This window comes from Echinops telfairi, unplaced genomic scaffold (genome assembly GCF_000313985.2).
Source record: "Echinops telfairi isolate 266 unplaced genomic scaffold, ASM31398v2 ScPeMD7_7468;HRSCAF=8506_0, whole genome shotgun sequence".
Taxonomy (NCBI): Eukaryota; Metazoa; Chordata; class Mammalia; order Afrosoricida; family Tenrecidae; genus Echinops; species Echinops telfairi.
The window spans coordinates 13843112-13856123 of record NW_022111369.1 but is presented as its reverse complement, the minus strand read 5'-3'; the positions used below and the strand labels follow the sequence as shown (position 1 = coordinate 13856123).

The window sequence follows — 13012 nt, the reverse complement described above, 5'->3', positions numbered from 1 at the left end:
TATAAATATATGTACATATATCTATTTCCCCATCATTATATATAAATATATTTACATATGTACATGCCTGTATTTTGACTTTCATAAAATGCCCTTTGTCTCCTAGCTCTTTCCTCTCTTTCCTTTTTCTTTCCTCTTGTCCCACTATCATGTTCAGCCTTCATTTGAGTTTCAGTAATTCCTCTCAGTTACATTACCCTTGATTATGCTCTAGCAAGCCTCCTACACCCTGCTCGCCATTGATTTTAGATCACTTGTTGTTCCCTTGACCCTGGGTTTGTTAACATCCACTTCCTATCCCCTGCGTCCCCTTCCCGTTTGTTCATCCTGCCTATCTTATCTAGATAGACAGGCAGAGATAATAATATGCACAGAAAGACAGAGCAAAGTAACAACACAAAAACAAAACAACAACACAAAAAAAGACAAAAAAGAACCATTTAAAAAATTAACTTTAGCAAAAAAATTATTTTTGTGTGATATTAATTATATTGTTAGATAATTTCTGAATTCTTTGGGTCACCTTTCTTTTGCATTGACACATTCATTAGTTTTAAACATATCAATTAGTATTTAGTTGATCCCTGAAGTCTTGTTCTTTGCTAATGCCCTCAGTGCAGCTGGGACATTTTCCTTCAATGTAACGGATCTTGGTCATGTGTTCCCTCTTAAGATGGTTGGGTATTGACCAATTCTTTTCGGCACTGGGAGTCTGTATATTCCTTTTATCCTCTTTTCATGTTTTCTATGTTGTTTAATATTTCGCCCACAGAATCTTTCAATATTGTAACTGGTGGACTGCACATTTTCTTTAGTTCTATTGAAGAAAGTTTACTTTGTCTTCTGAAGTCAGCCTATGAAATATTCGCATCTTTTTCATGCTATCAAAGCACATGGATGTTACTACTCAGCCTTCAAGAGCAAGTTTCAGAGTCTCTTCAGACATCCATTTCGTGTTTATTTTTTCCTGTACTTTTAATGACTATTTGCTATACTTCATGAATAATGTCCAAGATATCATCTCACAATTCACCTGGCCCTCAGTTATTAGTGTTCAAATACATTCTTGAGATGGTCTCTCAATTCAGGTGGGATGTATTCAAAGTCATATTTTGGCTCTTGTAGACTTATTTTCCTTTTCTTCAGCTTCACCTTGAACTTTCATATGAGCCACTGCTGTTCTGTTGAAGCCACCAGCTGATTCATGAGAGAAGGAGAAGTGGTCTCAGGAACCCATCGGGGCAGTTCTACACTGTCCCACGGGTCACTTACTGAGACAGGGCCTGCTCATTGGCAGTGGTTTGGTTCAAAGTACTTAGCTTTTTATGGTAATGGAAACCACTGACACATACCTGCTAAATATACGACAACTAAATTGCGAAAGAGAAGATGTTAGTTCAAAATTATACTAACCAACAGTCTCTGGTCTGAGAGATGCAATAGAAACCTCTGCTCCAATCAGTCCAAAAAGAAGGGGTTGAAAGATGTCCCAGGCAACTGCAATTATTTTTCCAACCTCTGCCTGAAACAAAAACAGATAATAAACACATATGTGCACACACATACATGATTTATAGTATATGAAGTTAAAAGTAACAACGTTTTACTAATTTGAGATTTGAATCTATTTGACCTAAGGTAAGCTTTGTTTTTATTTTTGTGTTATCTCTAAAATTGAAGTTAGCTACAATAGAGCCAAAAAAATTTTCCTGGGACACAGTTTAAATATTATATGAGGTACACAGTTTAAATATTATATGAGGTGCTTTTGCAAACTAAGGATTGTTTTGCAAATGGACACTAATTATAGAAATTCTTACAACGTCATCCCAGGAAGACTACTTTGGAGTATAATATCAGATAACTTACCATGTAAATCTGAAAAACGATCAAACTGGCCACGCGTTTTTATTTTATTCAATTTTTATTTTGTACTAAGCCTCTGAATTAGGACAAGTAGGAGCCCAACTATTGTGCTGAAATCAATCACATAATGAAGCCGGAAGTGCCCATGTTTGGGGGTCCAAAAGCGGGTTCTAGTTGTAGGTCATCTCTAACAGAATCAGAGAGCCCCCCACGTGCATGTCTTCACTCTGGGGTCACGTTCTACACCCACTGTGTCCTAAGACAGCTCCTCCACTACCGAACAGCTCTATCTGCTTGGAAGCAATTACCTATAGTGAAGCATGAGATCTCGCTGCAGAAAAATCACAGAACCATCAATTCCACCTGACCGTCCATCAGTGTGTAAGTGCAGTTATCAAGTTTATGCTAAGACTTCTGTTTCTTTGACTGAACTTTAGAAATTTTTATTACTTTGAATTTACTACAAAACCAAAAGATTCACTGCCGTAGAGTTGATGCCGACTCCGTAGTGGTCATTTAGGACAGGGCAGGACTGCCCCTGTCTGTTTACGAGACTGTACCTCTTTATGGGAGTAGAAAGCCAAATGTAGAAATCCCTGTCTTTCTCCCGAGGAGTAGCTGGTGGTTTAGAGTCAATGACCTTGCAATTAGCAGCCTGATGCTTACCCCACTGCACTGCCAAGGGTCCTTAAATTTATAGGATAGAAAAATGTTAGCATCTAGAATTTCATCTTGTCAGTGTATGTAATTACTGATATCTCTATCTAGCTAAATCAATAGGTAAAACATTCATTAAATCAAGTATAAAAGGGTGACCAGTGGGAAATCCCTCATTGTTTCCCTAGATATCCAGATTCTCCACGCCCCTCCCCCCACACATACATACACACCAATAGACTGCACTGGTTATTAGAAGGTATTATGTAATTAAAAACAACTATAAAGCATAAAATATATCTGCATACTCACGTATCTACAAAAATGGTAGCATACTCTGTACAACATTCTCTGAGTCAATTTTTTAATTACCGTATATACTCAAGTATAAGCCAACCCAAATATCAGCTGAGGCACCTAATTTTACCACAAAAACTGCATTAAAAATGTGCTGAAAAACTCAGCTTATACACGAATATATATGGTATGTAGGCAATTCTTCCCTCTAATTAAAAGGGTTCCTCATTCATTTTTACAGCTCCGTTGTATTCCCATTAGAGATTCAGTTTGGATTATTAGAAGAGTGGGCACATTATGTGAGAAAATGCAGTCTATCAGGCTTGAGTAGTCAGCAGATTTGGGTTAAATTTCTAATTGTTTTATTTTGCTTACATTCTTTACTGAGGAATGCTTACATAATCTTTACTGAAGGAAATACCTCTCAGTTTGATATGCATCCTCTCCCACAAGTTTACATGTGTTTACACACATATGTACATATAATACTAAGTAGATCTCAGAGTTTAACATCTAACTTAGCGATCTTATATAATCATTGTCATTGGTTGCTGCATACCCATGATAAACTTATGTATAAGGGGGCTTCAGAAAGTTTGTGGAAAAATTGCTCTTATTTCCATCTTCCCATGAAGTTTTTGAAGCCCCTTCTATAACAGAGCTGAATAATATTGCACCCCATCATTTCTTTATTGACCATCTTTTAGATGGCTTTCAAGTTTATTGCCCTTTTCAAAAAATATGTGAAATAATTTATCTCCAAAAATTCTAAAAAATAAATTCCATGTATAGCATCCCTGACCAAAACCCACTGCCAGGGAGTTCGTGCATTCCACCTCCTAGCCACCACACAGCACAGAGCTGAAGCACTGCTTAGGCGTCCAGGACTATCTCTGTAGGGAAGCCGATGGGCATATCTTTCTCCATAGAGGAGCTTCAAGGGCGGATCTTTGGGTTAGCAGCAAATCACTTTAACCACTGTGCCCTCAGGGCTCCTTACATGTAAACTTGCTCCATCTAGTTGGTTCCAACTCATGTTGACCCTATGGGACTACCAAGCCTCATCTTTCTCCTGCAGAGAAGCTACTGGACTGCAACTAGCAGTCCAGCACGTTACCCACTGGGCCACCAGGGCTCTTCTACCTATACCAGTACTGTGCTGATGAACATATACTTTCCTACTCAGAAACAGAACAAATTGTTAATTTGCTATTTTTAAAGTATTGAAAACGGGCTACCCTTAAGAAGAAGTTAAGGGATAGTTTTTGAAATGGTGATGTCAGACAAACTTCCATCAGACAAAGGGTCACCATGCAAATGCAGTACCTTCACCTTGATCAGTGAGGACTGTAACCTTTGCCTGGTGTCAAAGAAGTAGGCAAGGGTGCTTCCAAGAGCAGAGTGTCTTAGCCCAGGTTGGAGGGAAGACAGAGAGCACCAGTTGCAGCAGCAAGGAGGCAGCACTGCACTCTGTCTTCAGCTGAGATTAGATAGAGGGAGATTGATAAGGAGATGTGTGAACCGATCCAGAACCGAATGCAGACCACAAATATCGTGAATCTATGTAAAACCATGTAAAATCAAATATTTTGATAACAACAAATGTCACGAGAGTTAAGAGATGGGTACCCAATTTATGCTGGAACATTTGTTGACCATTTCCTTTGCCTTTACTAGATGTTTCTCAGTAGAATTTCTTTATATAGGTACCATTTTAAGAAAGAGAGAGAGAGAGAGAGAGATATTATATGTAGTCAAGCCTCCTAGCCAAGCAGGAAGTGTTGGTGTTCACAGTGCCTACAGTAGGGTACAAAAGGGACTCTCCACTGTCTTTTGAAGCCTACTCCACCTAAATCAATTTTCCTGTGACCTCAATATCCTGTAAGCACAATGGTTCAGAAGGCCCCTACCATTCCCTCCCTCCAAAATGAAAGGATGCAACATTACACGGGCTGTAGTTTTACAACCATATCTTGTCTAGCGAATTAGGAGACCCCGTGCTGTGGTGGCTTATGAATTGGGCTGCTGACTGCAAGGTCAGCAGTTCGGAACCACCAGCCATTCTTAGGTAGAACGATGAGGCTTTCTACTCTTGTAGAAATTTAGTTTCAGAAACCCACAGGGACAATTTTACTTGGTCCTATAGGGTTGTTACAAATTGAAATTGACTGGATGGCAGTGAGTTTGGTTTCGAGCTTTGGTTTTTGTATAGGGACATATTTCTACCTGAAAGTTAATTACCCATAAGGATATTCTGTGTTCCTTGAATCCCTGCAGAGATAAATTTAATTGAATGTGATTTTACACCTGATCTCAAGATTCATGACCTTCACGTATGCTTCCACAGACATTATGTTATGTTTCATTATTTTGAGCAGTTGTCTTCAAGTTTGTAAGATTATTTCAAAGTCATATTAAACCAAAGCAATACAAAAACTAGCCCATTGTCATCAAGTTCATTCTGTTTAACAGTGATCCTATCTTAGAGAGTATAGTGCTCCTTAGGATTTCTGAGAATAATTCTTTATGGGAGTAGACAGCCTTATCTTTCTCTCTTTAAGTAGATAGTATGTTTGAACCGAATTTGTGGTTAGCACCCCAATGCTGAACCCATTACACCACCAAGACTCTTTAAAATCATATTATCTTCATTTAATTTAGGTCACTAACATCTATTGTCTATATCTCTTCATTAAGCAGAAAACATATAATCCTGTCAAGGTCAGGTCTATAAAAACATATCTGGAAATTCAACAAGTGACAACCAGCTAAATAAAAGAGAGATAAAGAAATTTGAGAATCTTTAAGATTTAAAAAAGTCAATAAGGAAACCCTAAATAACTCTTAAAAATGGGCAGAGGTGTTTGAACACACTGGCCATAAACTATGAAAATATGATTAACTTTATTCATAAGGACATGTAAAGCAGATCAATAATAAGACATGTTTGTTCACCTATAAAGTTAACAAAAGAATTGAAGATTGGAAGAAGCACTCCAGCCTGTTTGCTCAGGAGGTGCCGAAGGGATCAGTTATCAGGCATCAAAGAACAAAAAATCACGTCATGTGCTCACCTCTGTGATATGATCCCTGAAGACAAAGCAGGTGCATAAGCAAATGTGGTGAAGAAAGCTGATGGTGCCAGACTATCAAAAGATATAGTGTTTGGGTCTTAAAGGATTGAAGGTAAACAAGTGGCCATCTAGCTCAGAAGCAACAAAGCCCACATGGAAGAAGCACATCAGCCTGTGTGATCACGAGGTGTCAAAGGGATCCGGTATCAGGCATCATCAGAACAAAAATTATATCATTGTGAATTAAGGAAGTGCGGGATGGAGACTCAAAGCCCATCTGTAGGCAACTGTACATCCCCTTATGGAAAGGTTGCGGGGAGGAGATGAGCCAGTCAAGGTGCAGTGTAGCAATGATGAAACGTACAATTTTCCTCTAGTTCCTAAATGCTGCCTCCTCCCCCACTATCATGATCCCAAGTCTACCTACAAATCTGGCTAGACCAGAAGATGCACACTGGTACAGATAAGAACTGTAAACTCAGGGAATCCAGGGCGGATAATCCCTTCAGGACCAGTGGTGTGAGTGGTGATACCGGGAGGGTGGAGGGAGGGTGGGGTGGAAAGGGGGAACCGATTACAAGGATCTACATCTAACCTCCTCCCTGAGAGATGGACAACAGAAAAGTGGTGAAGGGAGACGCTGGACAGTGCAAGATATGACAAAATAATAATTTATAAATTATCAAGGGTTCATGAGGGAGGGAATAAAATGAGGAGCTGATGCCAGGGGCTTAAGTGGAGAGCAAATGTTTTGACAATGATGAGGGCAATGAATGCACAAATGTGCTTTATACAATTGATGTATGTATGGATTGTGATAAGAGTTGTATGAGCCCCTAATAAAATGATTAAAATAATTGAAGATCGAAAGTTCTACCCTGCCCCACAGAGTTGCTGGGAGTCGCCATCAATTTGATGGCAGTAAGCTTTGCCACAGCAGGTAAGCAATTGGTTGCCAGCCAAAAGATCTGTGGTTAGAACCCACTGGCCCATCTGCAGAAAAATGTGGTCGTCTGCTTAGGTAAAGCCTTGGAAACACTTTGGGGCAGTTCGACTCTGCCCTGCGGGGACGCTTGCATCTCCGTGGACCCGATGGCAGTGGGGCTGGTTGGCTTTCATTTTCCAGAAGCCAGCCAGGCCTTTCTTCTGTGGAGCTGCTGTAAGGGCTCAAAACACCAAGTTTTTGGTTAGCAGCCTAGTGCTGTCAGGGCCCCTCTACCTATAGGGTAGTTGCACTCTGTCCTCTTGACCCAGACTTCTTACACTGTGAGTCACCACTCCACATGGAGTCATGTAATTGAATCTGGGGCATGGGAAACAATCGGCAACAGTCAAAAGTTCTGAACATGCAAGGACCAAAAATTAATTCGAAATCAAACATGTAATGAATCCGAGTGCTTCTGGCAGTGCTTGCCGTGTTGCAGATTTCTCAGGCAAAAAGGCCTCATGAGCAAAAAAAGTTTAGGAAGCCCATTGACTAGCCTCTGAATTAGAATCACCTCTACTACCATCAATGCCAACACAGCTATCAAATGCAATATTTTGCAGTCATGAGAAAAAAAACAAAGAAGGCATCAGGAAATTATAAATAATAAGTATATATATTATATATTTGTCAATATGGAGTATATTACAAATATTAAGTAAAGGCATCAAATTATGAACTGCTTTTTAAGGGGAAAGGGTATTGCTGTGCATGTGTGTACAATTACAGTCTCAGAAACTGACAGATCTACCCTGTCCCTCTAGGGTTGCTATGCGGCAGTACGGGCTCAATGGCAGAGAGTTCTGAGTACATTGTTTATGTATATGACCACATAAATGGATTTTATGATGAAAAATGTTATTTGATGTTTAAAAAAAAAGCATCTGGAAAGAAAATAGAATAATCTGATCAGAAAGTAGTTGTGAAGAGAACGCAGCTGAAACTCACCTTTTTGCTTTTCCATCCGATGCCTGCTAGGAAGGCCATGACTAAAGTGCACAGTCCTCCTGATCCAGGGAACCCGAAATAGACGCTGCTGAACACAGCCAGCACGGAGAGCCCCCAAACCAGGACTGCTCGCTGCCACGCCAGAGAGCCCTTTAGGAGGAACAAAGTGAAGTCGCAAAGTCATTTTAAACGACAGATTGTTAATGATTTGTTATTCTATAATATGAATTTATAACCCATTAACCCTTTGCCATCAAGTCAGTTCCAACTCACAGAGACCCTACAGGACAGAGTAGAACTGCTCCGATGGTTCCTAAGGCTTCCTGGGGACAAAACAGCCTCATCTTTCTGCCCCAGAGCAGCCGGTGATTTTGAAATACGGAGCTCTCAGTTAGGACCCTCCACACAAGCCACTGCCCTGAAGGGCTCTGACGAGAATGCCCGCATCTGCTGGCACATATGCCTGACTTAACATTTGCTTTCCTTTCTTTAGCAAAGGCCAACTGACAGCATACACACAGAGAGGCTTCTTTCTGGGGCACCCATTTTCTTTCTTGCATTGCTATGGTGCTTTGAATAGGTTTCAGCACAGCTTCCAGATTAAGATGCATTAGGAAGAAAGACCTGGCGGTCTGCTTCCAAAGGTGAGTCAGTGAAAAGCTGGGCAGGGTGTTGTTCTGCTGGGCGTACAGTAGCCATGAGCCGGGGACAGATTTATATCAGGCAAAACAATAACAACAACGACTATCATTTTTCCCAGGATTGAATGGAGTTGTAGAAAAAGCACAATGGTTTTGGATGCAGACAGGCCTAGGTTAAAATTTTAGCTTTTTTAGTGTGCAGGATGTGTATATAATGGCTGCATTACTTAAACTTTCCAAGTTCTGTTTCCTCATTCATGAAACGGATATATTTATATCAGTGAGGTTTTATGAATATCTCTATTATCTGCAGGTTTTTGGTTTGCTCTTTAATTTGTTGGTCCTTTGACTTTCCTTCTCAATCTTTGACTAGCGAGAACTTTTAGGAGGCCATAAATTGAAAGTAGGTTTTAACAAAGTATGTCAGCATATAGTTCTCTTTCTTTATTTTCCTCTGTTCAGCATTTTGAACACCTTGATCTCTGTAGAATATAGGGTTGTTTTGTTTTTTAAGTACTTGATTTGGAGGCATGCAAACCCTGGAGTCAGATAACCTGAGTTCAACCCTCGCTGTACTTTGTTGTAGCCACGTGATTTTATTCACATCACTTCTCTCAATTTCCTCATTAGTAAAGCCAATAGCAACCTTCCCGTCAGTTCTAATATGGGCTACAGTAGGTTAACACTGCCCAAATAACTTTTAGAAATGATACAACTATTCTATAAATATACTGTCCAACATAGTACCACTAGCCACTGTGACAATTTATTTGAACATGCAGCCCAAGAACATATCTTTCTTTAAAAAAAATATATTGGGAAAAGTTCTACAAACATTTTTATTCAAAGTACCATGGAGTGCCCAGAGAACAAATAATTCTGTCTTGGAAGAGACACATTCATTCCAGAATGCTCCTTAGAAGCAAGGGTGGTGAGACTTTGTCTCACATACTTGGAACACGTCGTCAAGAGAGACCAGTCCCTGCAAAAGGACATCATGTTTGTAGGTGGAGGGACAGGAAGAGAGGAGATGAGTGGACCCACTGGCTGCCACAATGGGCTCCCGCAGGGCCCAGCACAGTCATGAGGCTGGTGAAGGACCGCGCAGTGATCTGTGCTGTTGTGCACGGAGTTTCTTTAAGCTGGGACCCAGGCAGCGGCACCACACAGCTACATATACACTTAGCGTTAGTTAGTCGGGTGGCTGTGAACTGAAATCCACTTGATGGCAGTGCATTTGGTTTGGTTTGGATCAGAAAATATTCACCAGAATCAACATAGTTTAGTTTCATTAATGTTGAACAATTAGCTTTTAGAATAGAATGCTTTCTTTGTTTTTAGCAAGAAAAGTGTTAATGATAGATCAATGGGCAAATCTTGAACAATTAGTTAAATTGTGTGATAATTTGTATTATTGAAGAGACTTCTTAGAACTTAAGAGGAACTGAATTTTTAATTTTATTCATTTAAATCATTTCAGGTGGCTAATGACTAGAAGGTTGGACAGTGTAGCATTTGGTGATGACTTTAAAGTACTTACCTCAATATTTTATACACAACAGTCAAAAGTAAGCTACTTGAAAAAATAAAAATGTTACAGAGCTCTGTTCTCTTTATTTAGCTATATAACTGGAATAATCATTATGTAATGAACATAATCACACAGGTTTCTTTTATTCATTCATAGCACCTCCTGCAGACAATTTTGGATTTCCTTGGAGAAAATTTTTAAGTCACAAAATTTTTTAAGTCATCATGCATTCTGAAATATTTAATTTTCTTAATTAAGATTCAACTTACACTTTCAATGAACTTCATTCAGAATGCATTGAAATCTGAAAATAAAGCCAATTCTTATAGAAAGAAAAAATTCTTTATTTTTATATATCCCAAGAGAATTAGGAGGATAAAAGGAAGCAAAACATTTGTGCCTCTCTCAGAAATCATTGTGTGCAGTGAAGAATTTTGATCTTGGCAAGCCATGCCAAATTACATTGCCAAGAACTATTACAGCCTATCTACTTGATCGTGTTAAAAGCTAAGGTATTTTGATACTAATGAAAGGGACCCCCCCCACCCTCCCCAAATAAGAAACATTACTTAATCTCATTTAGTTGAGTACAATAAAAACAAACAAAAACTGTGTCTACCCTTAGGAGCAAGGATGTCAAGACTCTGACTCTGGACTTTGGACATGCTATCAGAGGGATTAGGTAGTCCCCGGAAAAGGACTTCATGCTTGCGAAAGGGGAGGGGCAACAAGTCAAAGGAAGGCCCTTGACTAGCTGGATTGACACAGTGGCTGAGATGATGGATGGGTTTAAGCTTCAGAACAACCGTGAGGAGGGTGCCGGTCCAGACAACAGTTTCACGCAGCTGTATATGAGGTCCCTATGAGTCGGAAGAGGCTCAATGGTACCTAACAACAATAGCCTACCTACACACACATAAATGATGATATGTCACCAAATATAGGCGAGAGAACAAAGTTTTTGGACAGCCTTCGATATTTTATACATTTAATTTTCTTCATGAATCTCATGATAGCGTGGATAGAGCAATGAGCAGCTCTAAACTAGGGGTGGGGGGAGAGCTGTTTGCCAAATCGCCTCTTTCATATTTGGCTGTGATGGAAGTGTTCCAGAGTTTTCTTACTGCTGTTTTGGAATGTGAATTTCTCACAGATTGTTTCTCTCACCTGGTCACTGCTTGGGAAGTACTGAACAAAAAACCCCAGAAGAGAGCCAGCTGCCACACCAGTGACCATCTCCAGAACTCCTCGGAGGACATTGAAGATGGTGGAGCCTGGAGAACGCACAAGAGGAAAACCGTCAGACAGAATTCGTTACTGTTAAACATACAAACTGTACTTCTACAATCCTCTTAACAAAACATCTAGTTACATATCAAAAAGTTTACACTCTTAAGTATAGGTGACTTAAGATATTTTTAAAATATTTCATCCTTGCTTGTGTTTTTATCCTTCAAGAAAGGTATGCACATAATTGGAGACAAAGGTGAAACAGGCTAAGATACAATTGTGCAGGTTTTTTTAATGCTTACTTCTATAAATGTTTAATTAAGGGACCTACGAAAATGTGAAATACAAAATTCATAATTCCATGCTGAATGAGTTAGATACATCTACTTCAACTTTCAAATGATCATTTAGGAATCTGATTTTGAGCAATACATGTACATTGATTTTAGTATCTGATATATGTAAAATGCAGCAACCTAAATTTAGGAAATAAAAATCAAAAACCTTTTTTAACTGTTACGAGTACAGGGGACTTATTCTTTGTGAAACAAAACTCTAAAAGTAAGTCTCAAAACAGATTAGTTATGACATTGCCCTTGAGAGGGTTTTCTTGATTCATTTCTTTGAAATAGAAAGGCAAGTTTGTTGTTGTTACATGCTATCTAGTTGACTCTGACTCGTGGCTCTCCCAAGTATAACAAGGCCCTGCACCACCATCGCCATTGATGCTTTGTTTGAGACCATTGCTAGAGCCACTGCATGGCGTCCTTCTCCAGGGACGGGGCGTTCCTTGTCACATGGCACCACGCCTCGCCATCCTTGTTTCTAAGAAGCCTTCTGGCTGTACATGGGAACTTCAGAAAGTTTGTGGAAATTTGGAACTAGAAGACAGTGACCATTCCCCAAGAACTTTTTGAAGCCTCCTCATGCTTCTTCCAAGACAGATTTGATTCTAGGGAGAACTTGGAAATTCCCCCATTGTATACAGGGTTTAGGAGATCCGAATTAAAAAACCCTTTTAGAACACTGTACAAAAAATTACATTAAAAACAATCAACTCATACATCCCTCTGCAAACACTGGTCATGGAAAAAGGTACTCAGTAACTAGTTATTGTGGCTTTTGTTAGTATAACAATCGTCCTATCTGTTTACGATTTTAAAATGGCCTGGTAGGAGTTTTATTTAGCTAGGATAGTCTCTGCTAGTTAAGGGTATAACAGTCAAAAAGCATTTTGTTATTAGAACGACTCCTAAGCTACTAATAAATGTAGTAAACATTTACTATAAATCTTCAGAAAATAGCTAATTATTTTCAGTCCCTGGTATATTAAAGTTTAAAATATTTTTTCAAAAGCTGTTTGGTCCTCTCCCTGGAAATTCCAGTTCAGTAAGTTTGAGAGGGCCTTGGATCCGTACTTTAATAATGCACCCCGGCTGTAGTGATCTACAAGATTGATGGACCACATGGGAGGGCGTGGTCCTCCAAGCTATCAAATTTCTTTTCCCACCTCCATCCTCATCCCGCCACAACTCTAAATTATAAAGAACCCAACCCTGACCCTCACCACTCCCCTCCTTGTCAGCTCCCACCCCACCATTCAGTAAGTACCCGTGCTGTAAAGCAAAAATTTTAAAACCCCACTACACTTGCTTCCATTCCAAAAGTTTCTCATTGAATTGGTCTAAGGAAGTTCCTGGTTGGTGAAAATGGCTAACAGGCTTGACTGATAACAAAATAATTGGAGTTTCAGGTACATCCAAGAGGTGCTTCCAAAGTAAAG

The 13012-nt window shown here is 39.5% G+C and overlaps 1 protein-coding gene across 1 annotated transcript in view; it reads right to left on the bottom strand.

Moving 5' to 3' along the window:
- The window catches only part of SLC9B2 (solute carrier family 9 member B2), a 42298-nt gene that overhangs the window by 11359 nt on the left and 17927 nt on the right, over nucleotides 1-13012 (bottom strand). The window contains exons 7-9 of the mRNA XM_045284279.1: nucleotides 11167-11273; nucleotides 7828-7977; nucleotides 1414-1522 (exon numbers count right to left, since the gene is read on the bottom strand). Of these exons, the coding sequence (XP_045140214.1) occupies nucleotides 1414-1522; nucleotides 7828-7977; nucleotides 11167-11273 (366 nt within the window). The remainder of the gene's footprint in view (nucleotides 1-1413; nucleotides 1523-7827; nucleotides 7978-11166; nucleotides 11274-13012) is intronic.